The sequence below is a fragment of the Manacus candei genome, unplaced genomic scaffold, assembly GCF_025592945.1.
Source record: "Manacus candei isolate 608988 ecotype Guabito, Panama unplaced genomic scaffold, ASM2559294v1 h1tg000081l, whole genome shotgun sequence".
NCBI classification, from domain to species: domain Eukaryota; kingdom Metazoa; phylum Chordata; class Aves; order Passeriformes; family Pipridae; genus Manacus; species Manacus candei.
In genome coordinates, this window is record NW_026138129.1 from 3,365,859 (window position 1) to 3,384,615 (window position 18,757).

General features: G+C 40.6%; 1 protein-coding gene across 9 annotated transcripts in view; it reads right to left on the bottom strand.

Moving 5' to 3' along the window:
* QKI (QKI, KH domain containing RNA binding) overlaps positions 1-16,778 on the bottom strand; it is a 155,994-nt gene extending 139,216 nt beyond the window's left edge. For all 9 annotated transcript variants that reach the window (XM_051811275.1, XM_051811273.1, XM_051811272.1 and 6 more), the window contains exon 1: positions 16,581-16,778. In XM_051811275.1, the coding sequence (XP_051667235.1) occupies positions 16,581-16,722 (142 nt within the window). In that variant the 5' untranslated portion in view covers positions 16,723-16,778. The remainder of the gene's footprint in view (positions 1-16,580) is intronic.
* Between the last annotated feature and the right edge of the window lie 1,979 nt (positions 16,779-18,757).

An 18,757-nucleotide genomic window follows, 5' to 3' on the forward strand; every position in this document is an offset into this window, starting at 1 on the left:
CAATTAATTATGCACATTAGGTCCTACTTTATAATAGGAGCAAATATCAAGCTAATAAAGGAACAGATTTTTCCAAATTCCTTACTGCGTAAAGTTTAAGCACCAAGGTCTTTTTTTATTATTAAAAACAAACCAACAATGCAACACTGTAACCAGTTCTTAAATAAAGGAAGAATGACGTATCATCCATCTGAACTAAAGAGGCCAAGCAAATACCCTGCAATTCCTGTGTTCTCCTCAATGTCGAAATGGGTGGATAAATTTAAAGCCTGCTCTCTCAGGAGTTGCTTTATAGGCAATTTTCTCCCAGTATCAAGGTCTGCAATTTCCATTCGGCTGCCAGTTTGCGATTAAATTCATCACCTTTATTATAAAAATGTGCTGCACTCCACGGCCTGCTGCACAAGAATCGTAAGGAAGACATTTTTCACTGCTAACAGCAGCATCATTCCAAAGCAGCCATCACATCCATTCAGACATTAGCGCCTCCAATGTAATGCAAGGACCTATCGCTCACCTGGAAAAGCCCTAACAGCAGGTATAACTCAGGGGAAGTTCTTCACAGGTGGTACCTTTAGTTCAACTTTTTCAGTAAAAGCCACCATTACACCTCCCGCATTAAGTGTTTTTAAAAGTCAACAGTTTAAAAATAAGTATGTTGACATTAAACTTGCCTACTTGCATTAATCAAAACATTTCTAAGAATAAAATCAGTCCTCATATTGACTACACTTTCACATACACCTTCCACTCCTTACTAAAATACATTAAGTTACCTTGAAATACAAATATTTTTAAGTAAGCACTCTACATGATTTTTTTAATATACATTTTCTCTTCATAAAAACTGTCTCTCTCTTTCCCACAAACTTTGTTTTCAGAATTACACTGATTTTTTTCCACACCTCCTCGCTAAAATCTTTGGGCAAGGCTGAAAAATACCCATAAAAAATACTGAATATTCCCTATCTCTTGATACAGAAGTCATAGGAACAATCACAATTCAAGTAAAATATGCTACCTGTTTTAATGTTGTCCTCTGACAACTATCAAAGGAAAAGCCCTACCTTTATTTTGCTTCTTTTTTATAAACTCTAATTGAGCTAAGCGGGATGGAATATAAATTTTGTACCTTACAGACAAAAATATACTGCTGGAAAGACTGAGCAAAGTCACAGTTACAAACAGAAATAAGAGCTAACTGAAAGCCACATGCCAAATCTTTATGAAGCATGGGAGTTAAATTCATATTGGTTTAGGTTTCATCGAATAAAAGAATCTAAATTACAGTAAAAAATAAAAGGTAATATGTAATAAGCAATTAAAAATATTAAGCCCTTAGTATTTGACCAAAGGAAGCACAAGAATGTAATTTTAGCATGCGAAAAAACTGTATCAGTCACACTGAGAGGTAATCAAATTGTATTAGAGGTAACCAATCTATATGCACAGCATGACAATGTCACATTACTTTATTTAAATTATTACTCTGCTATCTTAACTGGTAGTATTTTTCCAAAGGAGCATTTTTCACCATGTGCACCATTTTTCAAAAATATTTTGTTATCAGATAAGCAAACAGTATCTCATACAAAGTTGATGGGTCTCAACAGCCCAACTACCCTGTGATATCTTCTTAATTCATTTCACTTTATGTGGCCACGTAAAGTGAAGATAACATTCCAAGCAGCAGCAATGTTGTTCTGGCCAACTCTTACACGTCTTTTGAATATATAAGAAAAACACGTTAAACCATCTCCAATATCTAACTGTCAAAATAAAAAAAACTAAGTAAATTATGGGCACATTTTTAAATTATTAAATTTTGCACAATTAAATTATTAAACCTTGCACAACTGAGATGTTTTGCTCTGTATCAGATGGGCCACATGAGGTTAAATGGAACTGCCATCTAGACTTCAGTGACTAATAAAAAGTACATATTGCATGGCATTAGCAGCACTGTAAATTAGAGAAATCATCTGAGAAGCCACTTGATAAACATGAACTTCAAAGTTAAACAACCAAAGGCTCTTTAGACCCATTTGTCTACAAAATTAACTTAAACTGCAACCAAAACTGCCAAACATTTGTTCACAGTGCAGAATAATACCAGAAACTTTCTTTTGGCAATAAAAAATGGCATCTTGTCACACTGTAACTAATTGGTTTCCACTGCAGTGCAGCATAGAAAAGATTTCAATTCAACTTTATTGAAAACAATAGCTTGGTATTTGCAAGCTGAAGTTCCGATTATTTCACAGCCCAGTGCATTTAACAATTGGCACATCAAGTTCCGGGACTATTAGATGAAATTATCAACTAGATAAGATAATGCAGCATCAGTGTTTACCTCTTGTCAGTATATCAAGAGCTGAGATCAGAGTTTTTCTAACTGAAACCATGATGAAAGAAGGGTTACTGTTTGGTCAGAATCTGTAGAATTAACTAAAATGGGGTTTATTATCAAGGAAGGTGCTCTGCAAGACACCAATAAATATCAGAAGACAGGCAACAAGCAGCACAAAAAAAATCCATGTGATTTTGTCTTATTATATCCATCATGTTCCATAACTAAATTTCAATATTGTATTTTAAGAGTAATGGATTTTTGGAGACTAAATATGAATTTTGTTTGCTGTCAAAAAATAAAAATCTGTTTATGCTACTTATTAAAACCAGTTTTATTTTTTAACAAAAATACTTCAAAATAAGGATTTATAATTCTGATATTTCTAAGATACATGAAAATGTTCTTCATTCATAAAGGGAAAATTTTCATTCATCAAAGTACATTAAAAACTGCCAGATACATAAACTAAAACAGCAGATTCTCCCCTCCTCCCCTTTGGCTTTACACTACAGCAATATGATGTATAACTTTTAATTACATCCACGAAAAAACATGATTTCTAATAATATTAAATCTTGTCCATAGAGACAACATTTATTACTGAGTAAGTACTACTATGAGAGAGGTATTAACAAATACCACTATGACAAAAGCAAAAAAGAGGGAAAGAGGGAGAGAGGACGGGAGACAGACTGTACTCGTGTCTATATACACACATGGTAGAAACAGACAGAGAATATTAAAACAAAACCAATATTTACTTTACCAGTCTGGTAGCCAAGATCTCTGCTACTTACATAATTAGAGTGTTGAAGATAAGTTTCTACAGAGTAGCTACAGAATCATAAATTTTCTCTTCAGCTGACAAACTTGAGCGAGTTTAAGAACAGCCTCTTTTAAAACACACTAGTCAGTTGAAAAACTGCAACCCACCACAGAAATTAAACATCCAATATTTAAACTGAATGCTAACTTAAAATCACATGTAATTTTTTAACAGAATTTTACAAGTTTCTAACACATACAGATTTGCATTACAGTAGTCCCATCTATCTCTTAAATCCACCAGGAACAACCTTATAAATTAAGACATTATATATTCAGGACTGAGTTAAGGAATGGATTTACTACATAAGCAAGATCTGCACCTCGACTGCCGTGTATTAAATGGGTTTAAATTCTTTTAAGTTCTCCTTTTTCCAAGTTCATTACATCAAACAACAGGCTCTATGAGCTCACAGAGCTGTCTCTTGGGGAAAAAAAACCCAAACAACAAATATTTCTTGAAATATTTACAGCTAAAGGTACTTGAGCATCTGGAACTTCCTTTAATATCCCTGCTGGTGAATAACAACAGCGTGGCTATTTTAATGGAATTAAAATTGAAAGGTAGAGATGCCCTCATAGATGGTTTAATAGTGAAATTATTTTATAATAATAGAATGCCAAAAAGAATTTAGTAGATTACATCTCTCACACCTACTTTTAGCAATTAACATAATATTCTGGAGTTCCAGTGTTGCAAACTGAACTCTATAGATATATATAATTAGATCCTCGACATTTCATCTGGGGAAAACATCACCATACTCACTAGTTCAGTAAATATATAACAGCAAGAAGTCCTAAAAAAAAGAAAAAATGCATACAGATGAAACAAGTTTCAATACACATAATGGTGAACACAATTTTACTTTGTGATCTCGTTGAAGTTTCTTGTTTCAAATGTTTATTTCAGCCCACAGACAAGGACAATTGCTATAATGGAACGCCTTTACGTCAGTGGTCTTCAACCTTTTTCACTTACATACTAACAAAAAGTTCCCAAAAGAAGTGAAGGCTCAGTATAGCCTACTTAAACCTCCCAACAACAGACTTTCTTTTTCTTATTTGCGGCAACTCTTCATATGCAGTGGGTCTGCAAACAATAGATTGGAAAACACTATTCTGTTAACTCATACTGCTTTGCACTTAGCCCCATTAACTTTGCAAACAAAAAAAAGATGCTGTCTGCTTAGAGAGGAAGTGGTCTCAAAGGTCTCATATCAAACACTATTTTGTTTTCATGCAATATCAAAATACAACCCCTTCAGACACAGGTTTAGGAAAAAAAAACACCTCCTTTATGTTACTTTTTGTGCCAAAGACTGCACAGTTTCAGTGACAGTGCTGCAAAATGAGATACACCTGCTTTGTACTTCTTTGCTACGTCAGAAAAGGTATGGGCAAGGAGTGGCTAAAGTAGTTCAATCTGACAAGCACAAGAAAAAATAGCATAGATTGTGTTGGAAAAAGACATTACACACAGAGGAAATCTTGATTAGATTGTACAAACACTAACTTCAACATGAAGTATCTTCATCTCTCTTACCCTAAGAAAATGTTCTGCCAAACAGATATTTCCAACTAGATGACAAGCTACTTCAGATCTCACACTGCAACACTTACAGATATCTTGATATCTTGCTGTTATTCTCCTTTCCTAAATAAAGTGTAATGTATAATCTCATAGAATTTGAGGGCTAACTAAATTATATTGTTTTTGCAAATGAGTAAAATTTTCTGAGCAAAAAGACATTTCAGTTCAAGGAAATGTATTCTGATTTTTCTGTTCCTTTCATATAATGATCCGTTCAATTTAGTCATTTTAAAACCAACATATAATACAATTTTTGTAGTTGCACAGTAATACGTTCTTAAAATGTACTGTCTCCTTTTTGTTAATTTTTTCATTATACCAATATTGACAGGTGTAATGTATTGCATCCATATTTGTGGCATTAAGTTTCATTAACTGACAGCCTAGAAATTATCCAATTTCATTGCTAGCAATATTCATTTCTTCACTTTCCATGGGGGGGAAGATAAAGTTTATAGCAGCATAAGCTGTGTTTCAACTACATCACATACTAGGAGAAATTACTAACTCATGACTAGACTAAGCAAAAAGCTCCTTAAATGTTATTGCTTTATTAGTATCCTGTCTTCTATCTGAAATTTAACACTAAGAGCACACAATAAAAGTTTGAAGAAAGAGAGATCAAAATATCCTTCTGATTATTCAGGAATGCATTTTAGTTATCAACAACCGCTCAAAACTTTAAGCCAAGAGGTTTAATCCAGAAAAACGTACTAAAGATGTAGTTTGATTTGTGCAGTAATTTATACTATAATATACTATTATACTATACTAGTTATGACTGCTCTATGACATACTGAAATGCTTGTCTTTGATACAGATTTCAGTACTGAATTCTGCTCAGGGTTCAGAAAGCCTGAACATACACGTTTAGTTACTTACAGTCAGTCAGCGGTCAGAAAAAAAAAAAATACAAAGAGCCCCTACAAAGTAAAGAACTTGAACATTATTACTTTAAACTGTTCTTCATGTATGAACTGTTCAGCAATTTGATATAACAATGAGCAGTCAAAAACAATTTTAGTACAAACCATGCTAAATAAAAGGGATGAGAAAGACCTGCGCACATGGTAAAAAACACTTAGTTATGCTATTAGGCTGATAGAAGAAAATCCCCCCTCTATTCCCAACTATTTTCTTTATCCTGGGGGGAAAAAATTAAAAATTAAAACTGAAAGTAACCAGTAGCTGAAGTAACTGGAAGTAACTGAAAGCTATGAGATCTAAAAAAAAGCTAACGCAGGACTTGAAGGAAAATTAAGTTCAGAATAAACTAAACCTGCCTTAAAGTTAATTTACCCAAATTTTAGTTGCCAAATAAGGTTGCTGAGACTGCAAACATCACGGGAAGTTCACCAGTCTCTCCGCAAAACATAACTCGCATTTATCAGTCCTGAAGACTAACATAAATCTTTTTCAATGAATTACAAACCAGTTGTCCGTCTGTCATTTTAAGCTGTTGAATTTAGTAACCTTCTTAAATTGTAGAAGGGATATGTTTCTTTTCTACTCAGCCAAGCAGGAGAGTGCAGTCCCTCCTCACTTAATTGCCCAGCATACACCTGAATACCAACTGCCATCCCTCAACACCCCAGCACTGGCTGTAGCAGCTTTCTACTGCAGCATCCCTTTCTGTCCAATTCATCATCGTCAGCTTTCTTGCTGACACTCTTCAGAGCTGCCTTGCTGATGAATTGCTCTGTTATTCATCCTATGTTAATCCGAGGCTGATGCAAGAATATCTTTCTGAAGACACTTAACAGTATTAAAATTCAGCACTACCAAGTGCCCTCAGTGTGCATTAAACCTCCCATTTGGAACCAACAAGATTCCTCATGAATAGTTATGAATAAAATACAGTTACTAAATCAATAGGCATTAGGTTTATGTACCCCATTTCCTACAGACAAAGCTTCCACACAATCCCTTCCTTCTCTGGAAGTTACACCCATATTATGAGAAATTAGAAATACTTCGATCCATGTAGAATTTAATTTCAATTAACCCTATAATTAAGTTGCTATAGAGAAGTTTTTTCCCTTCTCCTTCTCAAAATGGCAGTATATATCTTAAACACCACAGGTCTCAATAAAAGTTTTTCTTCAAGTCTGTAACCTTAGTAAGATTTTCTCAAGAAAGCCAGTTGTACCTTTTTTGTTTGTTTGTTTCTTCTAAGGTGGATTTGATTTTTAGGTTATGTTTTCTCAAGGCTTTGTTTCCATATAGGATTATACTAGTCTTGTCACAAAAATAAAATTTATCCTCAGAGAATCGGCAAAAACCATAGAAAGACATTTCAAAATGTGACTCAAATTTCTATAAACATGTTATTAAAACATCCAAACATAATTCTCTTCTGAAAGCAATTGCAGTCACTAATTTTATAGCTGAGAGGTACTGAAGTATCATTCTTTCTCTGAAGATGTTTTAATACACATATGATCAGCCTTCCTGATAAAATCTGGGTTCAAATTAAATTTCTGATCCCTAACACGTCATCTGTGCCCAGATTTTGTTCAAGTCTATTTGAGCACAAAGTTGACATAACTACATGAAAAGTGGGAACAAAATCTGTATAAGGAGTCTTGCTTCAGGTTGATTCAGAGGCAGTTATCAGATTTCCATAAAAGCCTCAAGTGATTTAAAGCAGCAGTAATTCACTTATAAACTCACTGTATATGAGCGTCTCTGACTATACTTATCTTTATAGATGATAAGATACTTAAGCAATTAAAGAACTATCAACAACTTGTCTCTACCAACATCGAACACACACCACTTTCTCACTGCACAGAATCTTCACAGCAAAAACATTCCATTTTAAACATGACAGCTGGGCCTATTACAGCATTTTAACCTTCAACTTTAACACACAAACTAACTGCTACGAGAACACTCTTGTCAATAGATTGTACGTGTAGTATTTAGGCAAAGTTATTTTGTAAGCGTGGGGCAGGGGGCTGACGACAGTGTGACAACTTTCTGAAAAAAACATCCCCGTTGCTTTCTGCTGCAGGAGCACATCTCACGCTCCTTCAAAATCACTCAAACTGAAACTACCTAAAAGCAGTATGCACACACAAGCCACACTGCTCAAAAGCAAACAGCACCGAGTCAGAGCATTTTTTCCTTTTCTCCTCCTCACTGTTCCTGCAAAGATACCTAAGATACTCGACAGCAAAGAGAAGTTGATTTGGCTTGCTCTGCATCTAAAAATTGAAAACTACGCATTAACTTTTGATATAATTATTTGCAGGTTATTAGACTAAGCTGCATTAGGAAGAATGTTAACTGATTTGCTACTGCTTCGAAGTCTGATAAATAAATGGAAGCATTATGCAACATGAGCTGAACGTTTTAGTTTAGTGGCAATTTAAATACATGAACCAGAACATTAAGTTTGTATTAATACTTGTGCTAGCAGATCTGTTGCTTACTTTTTAAGATTTCAGGTGCATTCCATCTCGTAGACATTAATGAAGAAAATATACTGGAGCTAGGACAGGACATTTTGACCAACCAGTGGTTATGGAGACTTCTAAAACAATTCTTTAATCTGAATTAAAAAAAATACCAAGAAGGTTCATTATTTCAACAGCTAAAGGCTTTAAAGAATTCAGTGAAGTCTGACTTCCATCTAGTGTCAGCTAGTCTGAAAATAGTCACATCCTTAAAATTCTGAATGGACCAGATGCGCAATCAGTTGACATCAATTAGGAGTTTCAGACTTCTAAGTAAATGTTTAAGCAAATATACTTCACTCCCCAAGGCTCTGCTCTACATCTTCAGTATCGAGCAACCTCAGCCACTGTGCCAACACAACTACTCTGAGATCACATATGGGGAGTTAGATCACAGCTCTGATCTGTCTGAAAAGAAAGCCAACACCACATAAAAACAAACTCAAAAAACCCCTGACTAGTACAGAATATCAGCTGACCTTTTAAGCCCGAAACTGATCCACCAGATAAGGGTATAAAATACTGTATTATCTTCCCCTGCCCCTGCTCTGACATCAGCAGCTGTTCTGATGCGTTACTCCTTAGAATTACGTTCCCAGCAAAGTAACAAGATTTTAATTGTTTGTCACACTGGGATGTTTTTCCTTTTCGAGGTCTTAAAGCAGCATAAACATTTATACAGTTATATACCACTGAAGTGTTAATTGCTCCAACTATTAATACCCTCAGACTTCAGTAAGTTATCATGCAAATTGCTTCATGGCTTATCCCCTTGGTCCTGAGGACCTTTCCCCCTGGACACTTCCTAGAGTACTGCAATTATAGTACGAAGTATCAAAAACTTCCTCTGGTACACCCTGTGCTGGAACCACAGAAAATTTTCCCTACTACAGTATGGTGTAAAGTACAACAATTCAAGTGCAGCTGCAAAACAGTCAAAAATATTTTTTAAAGCGATTAAAAAAATTGACTTCCAGTGTGCTACTCAACTATACACCACCAAAAACATTAAAGCATATTAATAGCTACCTATCGGCATTTCCCTTCAAGAGAATGATTTTTTTTGCACTGAACTGAAAAGCAGAATTTACTATTTGACACCAAGTATAAAAAAAATCAATTCTCAAATGAAAAGTAACTGAAAATGTATTTTCAACTTCTACTCAATATTTTAAGTCAGAGAATAAAATAAATAAAAAAACCTATTAGCATTACCACACTTTTTCTGACCACTAACACCTGCTAAAATAACTGCAGGGATCAAAAAAGCTGCAACTTCTAGTGTTGGACTCAGACAACAGGTTTAAGTAACACAACTACACTTTAACTTGAACTGTCTTCTTGTTCTCAGACACACAGCTAGCCTGCAAAATACACCTTTTTAATGGAAGCAAGAATAACACACTGGAGGCGCAGCTCTACTAATGAAGTCACATCTGTTTTCCTCATTCAAGCATAAATTGTCTCAAAAATCTAAGCTCTTCTATTAAAAAGCTAACTCCACTTCTGTTAAACATTTCCAAGAAAAACAACCAAAAGAAACACAAATCCGGACATTACTTTAACTGCATTGTACAAGGTTACACAGAATAATTTCTGAAGTCAAAAGTAGAAATGTAACATTGCCCAACTTTCAGCAACCCCACTCTTTGTCTTATCAAAGTTATATAATTCATATTATAAAAAATTATACCTCCCATCTGTTTCAGGATTCAAACAGTAGTACCAACATCCCTCACAGACACAGATCTTCCTGCTACCAACCCACAGATGTAACTTGTGTGGCACTACTGAACTAGCCAACTGCATTAAGCATAATGGGATTAAAAACACCAGCAGTTTTATTGTTCCTACTAGTTTTCTTAGCACTGGGCTATTAAAATTCAATAAACTGTCAGAATCAAGAGAAGATTTTCATACTATGCATTATGATTAAAATCAATACAGAAAAATTCACATAGCCTGAATGAGAAGTTGTGAGTTATGTTTCAATAAAGGCAAGGGTCAGTGAGTGAGGGCATTGCGTTATTTCACAGCTTTCCGGGCAAGGTATTTCTCTTGTCTCCCTCCCACTCCCACCCCCCAACATTCCATATAAGCAGTCAAATATAAACCATCGGTTTCCATGGCAGATTCCTGCTGTACTTCAATCAGCCTGAGCTGTCAGGACGGCCTGATAATTAACATTATCACAGGTCTATCCTGCCAGCCATGGAATATATACCAGATCAGCATCTAGTAATACATCTAATTAACAGGATACCTGCATCAGTATGCATTCTCAAAAAAGGAGAAGACTTTATGGTTACAAACAGCAATTAAAAGACAATTCAAATGTACTTGCTTTTCTAACGAAGTCTACACAAATTCAAATCATTGTAAGCATCCCATTTCTGACTAGGCAATGTTCACTGTACTCAGAGTAAAAAAGTTTGAGTTTAAGAATGATTTAAAAAAAAGTTACTAACCTAGAAAAGTAACCATCCATTTCATATCTAGCCTTCTCTTCACACCCAGAGCACTCACCAAACACCAGTAACTTTTTTCTATCTTTTAATGCATGCAAACTTCATTTTCATATTTAGGACATTCTAAGTACTCTCCTAAAATCAAGTTTTCTCAGTTGTTGGTGGTTGGTTTGGGGTTTTTTTTTCAGACTCTAATATTAACCAACACACCTTCGTCTTTTTCTTTTATGAAAGTATTATGAAAGCATCACTTGCCACTCCCTAATCAGCACTTGGTCAGTTGTTTCTAGCCATAGCAAGAGATTTTTATAAAACACTTGTTATTTTAGAAACTATTGCACTTAATTTCAGATGAGGAAAATGCAACTCTATTCCAACCTTAAGGAACAAGTAGCATTAAACAAAAATTGTCAATTCAAACAGGTCTTTCCCAATTTAACATGTAAGTCAGCAGCTCTTGTACATAATCAAGTCTACTATGGTTACCCTTACTTAAAAAAAACATCTGATGACAAACATTTTAATAATCAATTATTAGTAAGCAACTGTGAACAAACTGCTTTCAAAATACGAGCTTAAAATAACTGCTTTACTAACTTAAAACTCGTATCAGTCAAAAAAATACCCCTTTTAAGTTACACACCGGGTGACTATAAATGCTGCAGATACAGATCCAAAAATAACTTTTTTAAAAAAGAACTGAACTGTTGCTGGGGGAGAGAAGTTTTAAATATTTTTCCACAAGCGAAAAAAAAAAAAAAAAGAAAAAAAAACCCACACTTTTTCTAAAGTGCAATGGAGCTTTTGGTGTGATAAGAGGCTGTGCCAAGGTATTAAAAAAAAACAAAGCAAAAACCACCAAACAACAAAACAAATACCACACCTCAGAACAGCTCTTATAAAGTTTTTGAACACAAGTTCTCTAAGTTTTACAACCTTGTTATTACAAGACAATCATAAACCAGAAAAACACCTCAGACCATTAAGTTTTAGAGGTGATTAAAGAACCAATCAAAAGAGCACTAGTGATAAACAGCACACACAATACTTAGTGTTACTGTGGCATGCTGTTTTGACAATTTTAACGTTAAAACACAAACTTTAAAAATCAGTCTGAGACTCTCTGGTCAAACACCTGTCATAAGGCCTTTATCCTAAAGAATATTCACTTTCTAAATTTGCAGTAAGAGGCAGGGTTTTTAAATTAAATAATAGGGTTTTACTGCAAGATCTGGAAAACTGAAATACTGAAAACTGACATGCTAATGTGGTCAATGCCCCTCCATCAAACCTGACAGGTCAGCAAAACCCAAGCTAAGCACAGGCTACATTTACATAATCACAAACAATAAGGTCATGTACAAAAGTAACTAGATAACTTCTCACTGAGAACTCAGTTCCAGCACCAGAATACAGTTCTTCAGCCCTAACTCAAACAGATGTTTTGGTTAATACAATGAGACTGGCACAAAACTGCAGTTTTGGGCACCGGGCTCTGCAAATTCACATGCACTTTTTTAAGTAAGCAAATTAAACGGAGAGAGTAACATCCAAGAAAAATTTATCCTCATATTGCCTACCTAGACGATTTTACAGATAGCTTTGTTATAACTATTAGTCAGAAAGAGGCAGCCTAAATTAGATTTATCTCAAATAGACAGATGCATGGTTTAATTTACATTTAAAGGTAGACACACTTTTAAGTCACCTTCAGCACAGTTTTAATGGGAAGACGTAAGTTTCTGAGGTATAGTTTACCAAAGAAAAATGAATTCTTGATGAAATCCACTTCAATATGTTTTTAAAAGCAGTTCAGACCACAGGTCTGAGCCATGTACATTCCGATCAGGTGCAGCAGTCTAGCCACTTACAGGCTGAAGAAAACAAAGCAAAAGTTTAAGAATTATACTACTCAGATCTCGGTTAACAGTTTAGGCATATTTCTTCATAATTTACTGAAAGAATACAACCAAAGTACCTCATTAATTTCAATACATCAGAGTGCTATGGAGGAGTTTGAAATGTCCAATTTAATTTTTAAAAACTACTGCAAGAAAACAGGAACAACTCTATTCATTGCCCACAAAGGGGAGCATTAAAATATACAGGTTGTCAGAAAAAACGATGCAGGTTAAAATCATAAAAGTTAGTATCTGAGAAGCCTAGGCACCCAAAAAAAAAAAAAAAATCAGGTCACATTTGATGGTGCAAACAATTACAGGAAATACAGCCTATTCCACATTCAGGAAGAGCCCTCTCTTCCCACAGGTTTGCACTACTCTGATAAAAACAATTCAGCTTCCTAGTTATTATGATGTGCACTTTAAACATCCTCGTTAATCCACAAAAGCCTTATTTACACATAAGAAGTTGAAAGCACACATATGGAAAAATAACTGTAATCCAAACAAAACTGTAGCATTCATATTTTATTATAAAGTAGTTCTTTTTTCAAAAAAAGTTTCCTCCATATACCTCTTACATTTAAGCTGATTTTCAAAACTAAATGCCATAAAGCAGAGACCATCTACTAAGTTAAGCGCTAAAATTTTCAAAGATCAAAAACTAGGATAGAGTTCAGAAAGGAAAATGTGTTTTGGATAATGCACACAGCACATAAATGGCCCAAAAAAAGGAGATGTACATTCTGTAACCTAACCAGATTAGATGTACTGCTCACCTAAACAGACCGGTCCATTTTTCTCTCTTCCTGTATACAATTCCAAGAAGTAATGACAAGTCCATTTCAGTTTTGTTTTTAAATACTGACATGCGACAATAAATAAATAATAATAATGAAAAAAACCCTAGAATTCTAATAGGGAAAGCAATCCCATGTTTTATTTGTTTGAATTCTTAGGGTTGTGACTTTATTTCTTCAATTTGATCAGCACACAATATAAAAGACAATGGCTGATCATAATATTATTCTTCTCAAACATAAACAAAACCTTCAGGAAAATGATTGTATAGTAACTAAAAAAAAACCCCCACCTACATAAAACACTAAACAATAAATAGAAGAAGGAAATGAAATTTCAGGGCAGAGGGTACAAAGAGGGAATGTGAACCCTGTAACCTTGTTTTTAGATTATATATATATATATCTACATAGACACACACTTGCCCCAAATACTTGGTATTCTCAAAGGTGCCAGGAAACAACTGATGAAACTATTAAATAATACACTTTTAAGAAAGTGCTCTAAATCTTGCAGACTGTTTTAGCAAACCTGTAATTTGCTATTGCTAAGCCCTTCTGCTGGAGAATGTCAGTGTAGCATACAGCTCAAGACATTTAACACAGTCCCTCCTCTGAGAACCAGGATAAGCGTTTCACCCGAAAACAACCAACTTCTCAACTGTTAATTGCTATGACCTACTCCACCTCTGTAATACTCCCTGTAAGCACCCAATATATGTAAGCCCATGCAAATACCGATACCTGCACAAATCCACAAGCATTTTGTCATTTTTGGCATCTTCTAACAGATCTGTTAATTTCCCTGCCCCAGTCAGCACTGGTGCTCAGAGGCTGGCCTCACGCATCAGAAAAAAAAAATAACTGGCGCCCCTTAGTGTTCACATTTTGAAGTCATGAAGCAATTTAGTAGATTTGCATGAAACATTTTTTTCAACATTCCAAAAAGTTTTCTGCCTCCACAATACTTCCACACAATTGCCAACGTAAACAGGAAAAGCAGAAAAGCTTAAAGGGATAGCAGTCTTCTTCCAGAGACTATTCAGAAACACAGACTGTATTTTATTTATTTTTCTTTTGAAGAAGAGTGTGACGAACAGTTCCAACACAGTCCTTAAACTTTTTCAGCAATAGTCTTGAGAGCCCTCATTTTGAAACTCCAATACTTGACAAACAGGCTTCCAGAGTTTTCAATATTTCAAAATATATGACAAGATGTAAGTACTTCAGACAATCCTTTTTCAGTGTCCTTTTTGCACTGGGAAATGTTTTTCCTTCCTTTTGTTCTCTGGGGAAAAAGGAAAAAAAAAAGGCTCCGGGCCTCCTCTGGTCAAATACATTAAGTTGAAGAGATTCAGGAATTTAAAAATCCAGTATCAAGCCTCTAGAAGGCTCATTTGTGCTATAAAGGAATCTTCTCAGTCGAGTTTCTTCTTGATGTTTATTGTAAGTCTAAGTATTCTGAGGAGGTTGTTTGCTGTGGTGACCAAGAACATATGTCTTAAATAGTTTTACTTTTCATGTCTGCATTTGCTCCAATATAAATTCAAACTCCTCCAAGAGTCTTGAAAATAAAAATAGAATCTCCCATTACATTGCTTCCCACAGTCCATATTTTGGTATTCTCCACCAGGTTTGTGGTTTGGTTTTTTTTTTAATTCCTCTATCATTTCTTTCAGAAGGTAGCATTTTCTCGATACGCTATTTTTGTGTTGTACTACAGTCACTATCTCATTTTTACAGTCTTTGGAGAGGGCGGGGAGTTGTTCTACCAAATATAACCAGTTCTTTCATCTTCAGAGGGTCAACAACTTCCCAAACTTCTTTTAGCGAGGAAGAATACGTCCGCAAACAAGAATCCTAACTCCAAATCTTAAAAATCAGTATTTCACACTAAGAATCCCAACAAGTTAAAAGTGTATAAATAATTTATGGCCTCATCGTACTCTACAGAGCTATCACATACGATTAAACGAACAGGTCCAACCCTCCAGAAAGCCTAGGTTTAAAGTTGTAAGAAAGGAAACGCCTTTGACAAGAAAAACAAACCTGTGAACCCGAGTATAAGGTGAATTTAAAATACTAAGAACAAGTGTATCACCTTATTTTTAACACAGTGGGTCTGCTACTGCAGTGGGAAAACGTATGGGATACAGTAAGTTCCCAACACGTATTTTTCTATTTCTAAAATTTGATTATTTATATGTAAAAGCTTAACCTTAAAGAAATTAATTTAGGGAAAAAATGGGGGGATGCGGGGGGAGCCCTCGCCTCGCGGCAGGAGCGGGTGCGGGGCTGGGGTGGACGTTTGGCAGGAGTAGACTAGGCAATTTCGTAACCCTTTTTTCCCTTCACTAAAGTCACACGTAGGAGTCTTTAAAGTTAAGTTTCTTTAAAAGGTAAGGGTAGCTGAAAGAAGAATTTACTCGCTTCCCTCGCAATATAGGAAAACCGTAATTAGTTTGTGGCCAGTTCGGGGTGGGGTAGATCTGGAGCTGAAGAAAGAGCTCAGTCCCCCTCCGCCTTAGTCATTCAAGTCCAAGCAGCTTCCAGAAGAGCCAAATCTCGAAACCAAACACCCGCCGCCCCCCCCGGCGGGGGCCCTGGGGCCGGGCGGCGGAGCGCTCCGAGGGCGCCGGCAGGACCCCTCTGTCCCCCGCCGCCGCGGGAGGGAGGGATGGAGGGAGGGGAGCGCCAGCCGCCAGCCAGCCTTTCCCCTCCTCCCTGCCTTCCCCCAGAGCGCATTCCTGAGCTCCTCTCCTCGCTCCCTCCCCTCCGTGCCGTAGTTACCCTTACCCCGGTTTTAGGGGATGGTGCGGAGAAGAGGGGGGGGAGGAAAAAAATAAGGGGGGAAACCCTCCCGGGGGGAGCGGGGACCCGCGCGGCCGGGGCTGCTTCTCCCCCTTCCACTCGCTCCCCGAGTCCCCCGGCACCGCACGGCGGCGGCCAGGGCGGGGAGAGCCCGCACTTCCCCTTTGTTTTAGGCTCCCCAGCGGGGCCGGGAGCGTGCGGGGAGCAGCGGGGAGAGCGGAACAGGCCCCGGGCCGTCCCTGCCGCCCAGCCGGGCTGGGGCGGGAGGCCGAGCGGGATCCCCGGAGCGGGGGAGGCAGGGCAGGGCGGCGGGGCGGGGGAGGGGGCGGCGGGGCGGGGGAGGGGGCGGCCGGGCGAGCGCTTTTACCTTCGTCCAGCAGCCTCTCGAGGTGGTTGAAGATCCCGCAGAAGTTGGGGAGGCTGCTCATCAGCTTCTTGTCGTTCATCAGCTGCATCAGGTAATCGGGGCTCGGCTTCGGCTTCTCCTTGGTTTCCATTTCCCCAACCATATTCCAAGCCCGCGCAGAGACGGCGAGCGCCCGCAGCAGCTCCGCCGAGCAACGCGACCGCGGCACGGGGCGCCCGGCTGGATCCGGGCGGGCAGGGAGGCGGTGGGGGAGGGGAGGGGGCGGGGAGGGGAGCTTCCCCGAGGAAGGAGGAGAAGGAGGAGGATTCAAATCCGCAGACAAACGCAGACCCGCCGCTGAGTCTCAGGGACCGAGGGGGGAGGAAAAAAAAAAAAAAAAAAAAAAAAAGAGGAAACTCGGTAGAAACCCCCGTGCGGGCTGCGCCCTCCTCCCCGGGCACAAGGACCCGCCGCCGCCTCTCGGTGCCGCCGCCGCTTCCCTGCTCCGTGCGCCCTCGGCCGGCGCAGTCCTCGGTGTGTCCCCCGGTGTGTCCCCCCTCCTCCTCCTCCTCCTCCTCCTCCTCCCGCGCACACACACGCTGAGCCCGGTTCTCCTCTCGGCGCTGCCCCCTGTCTTCGCGGCGGGGGAGGGAAGGAGGGGACGCGCGGGGCGGGCGGGCGCTGCTGGCGCGGCTGCCGCTTCCGAGGAGCCGCCGCCGGTGTCTCCCCGCTGTTGCCGCCGCCGCTGCTGCTGTTGTTGCCGCCGCGGTGCGCTTGGCGTGTGTCCTCCTTCTCCTCCTTCTCCTCCTCCCGCCCGCCCGCCCTCCTGCCGCCGCTGCTGCTGCTGCTGCTGCCGCCGCCTGTGGCTTGGTGAGTCTCAGCCCCGCCGCCGCCGCCTCCTCACTTCTCCTCAGTTCGCTCCGGAGTTCGCTTCAGTTCAGGCTGCGCTGGCAGCAGCGGCGGCGGCGGCAGGAGGGGAGGGGGCAGGGCCCACGGGGGTGGGACATGCCGGGGGGCGGGACCAGGGGCGGGGCGGCCGCTGCCCGGCGGCGGTGGCGGTGGCAGCGCCACTTGGCGGAGCCGCAGCTGTGCCTCCCTCGCTCTCTCCCTCTCTTCCGCTCCGGGAGCCCGGGGCGGCGGCGGCGGCGGCGGGGGGACAACCAGCTTCCCGTGCGCCCCCGCCCCACCCGGCCCCGCCCCGCCGCGCGGGAACACGAGCGCGCGCACGGAACTCTCCCAAACAAAGTCGCGTCGCGGCGCCTTCGCCGCCAGGGCGGGGGCGGGGCCGGGTCACGTGCGTCCCCGGGGGGCGGGGCCAGCCCCGCCGGGGCGCGCGTGTTCGCGCCGCTCCGCGCTGCCCTGGTGTCGCGCGGCGGCGGGGCCGGGGAAGGGGGAGGGGGCAGGTGTGTGCGGGGGCTGCGCGCGCGCCTGCGCACGCGGGCGGTGGGCGGTGCGGACGGCGCGAGGAGCGATTCCCGGTCGGTCCCGGGGCCGCGGGGGCGGGCGGGGAGCGGGGAAGCCTCGGGAGCGCCCCGACAGCCACCGGCGAGCAGGAAGAAGCGGAGCTGGCGGGAAGCCGTTCTCCCTAGATGCGTGGAGCGAGTCGGGGTCTGTCCGTGCAGGCGGCGGCGGCGCGGCCGCACGCACGGCCCTTGTCCCGCACGGCCCCTGTCCCGCACGGCCCCCCTGCGGGCACCGCGCAGCGGCCACTCCGGCCGGGCCAGCCCGCGGGGCCCGTCACGCTCCTGCCCGCCCGGGCCACGTCGGCGGGGCCGCTTGGAGCCCTTTCTGCTCGTAGGGCAGCGCCGCGTTTGGGCATCGGCCGTGTCTTGTTTGGCGGGTGTGTATGGGAGACGTGCTAGGAGCGGCGGTGTCCGGCAGCCAGGACCAAAGTTAATGTGCTCCATCCACTGCAGCTGCATGGGCAAAGCAGCGCGGCGCGGTTGCTTGTACGTATTCCTCCTTCCCCACGCAGCTACTCGGTGTTGTTACTTGGTTTTTATTACTTAAGAGATCATCAGGAAGCTTTGATGTAGTTTTCGATAGCTTGGTAGAGCGTTTGTCACAAAGCTAGATAAAAATCGCTGCATTCTTCATATAGCTCGCTGAAGACAGTCTTTTTTAATAGGGCTGGGGCTGTTGCTTGAAGTTCTGTGAAAAATTCAAATGTGTTTCAATACATACTGTACGGTATTTGA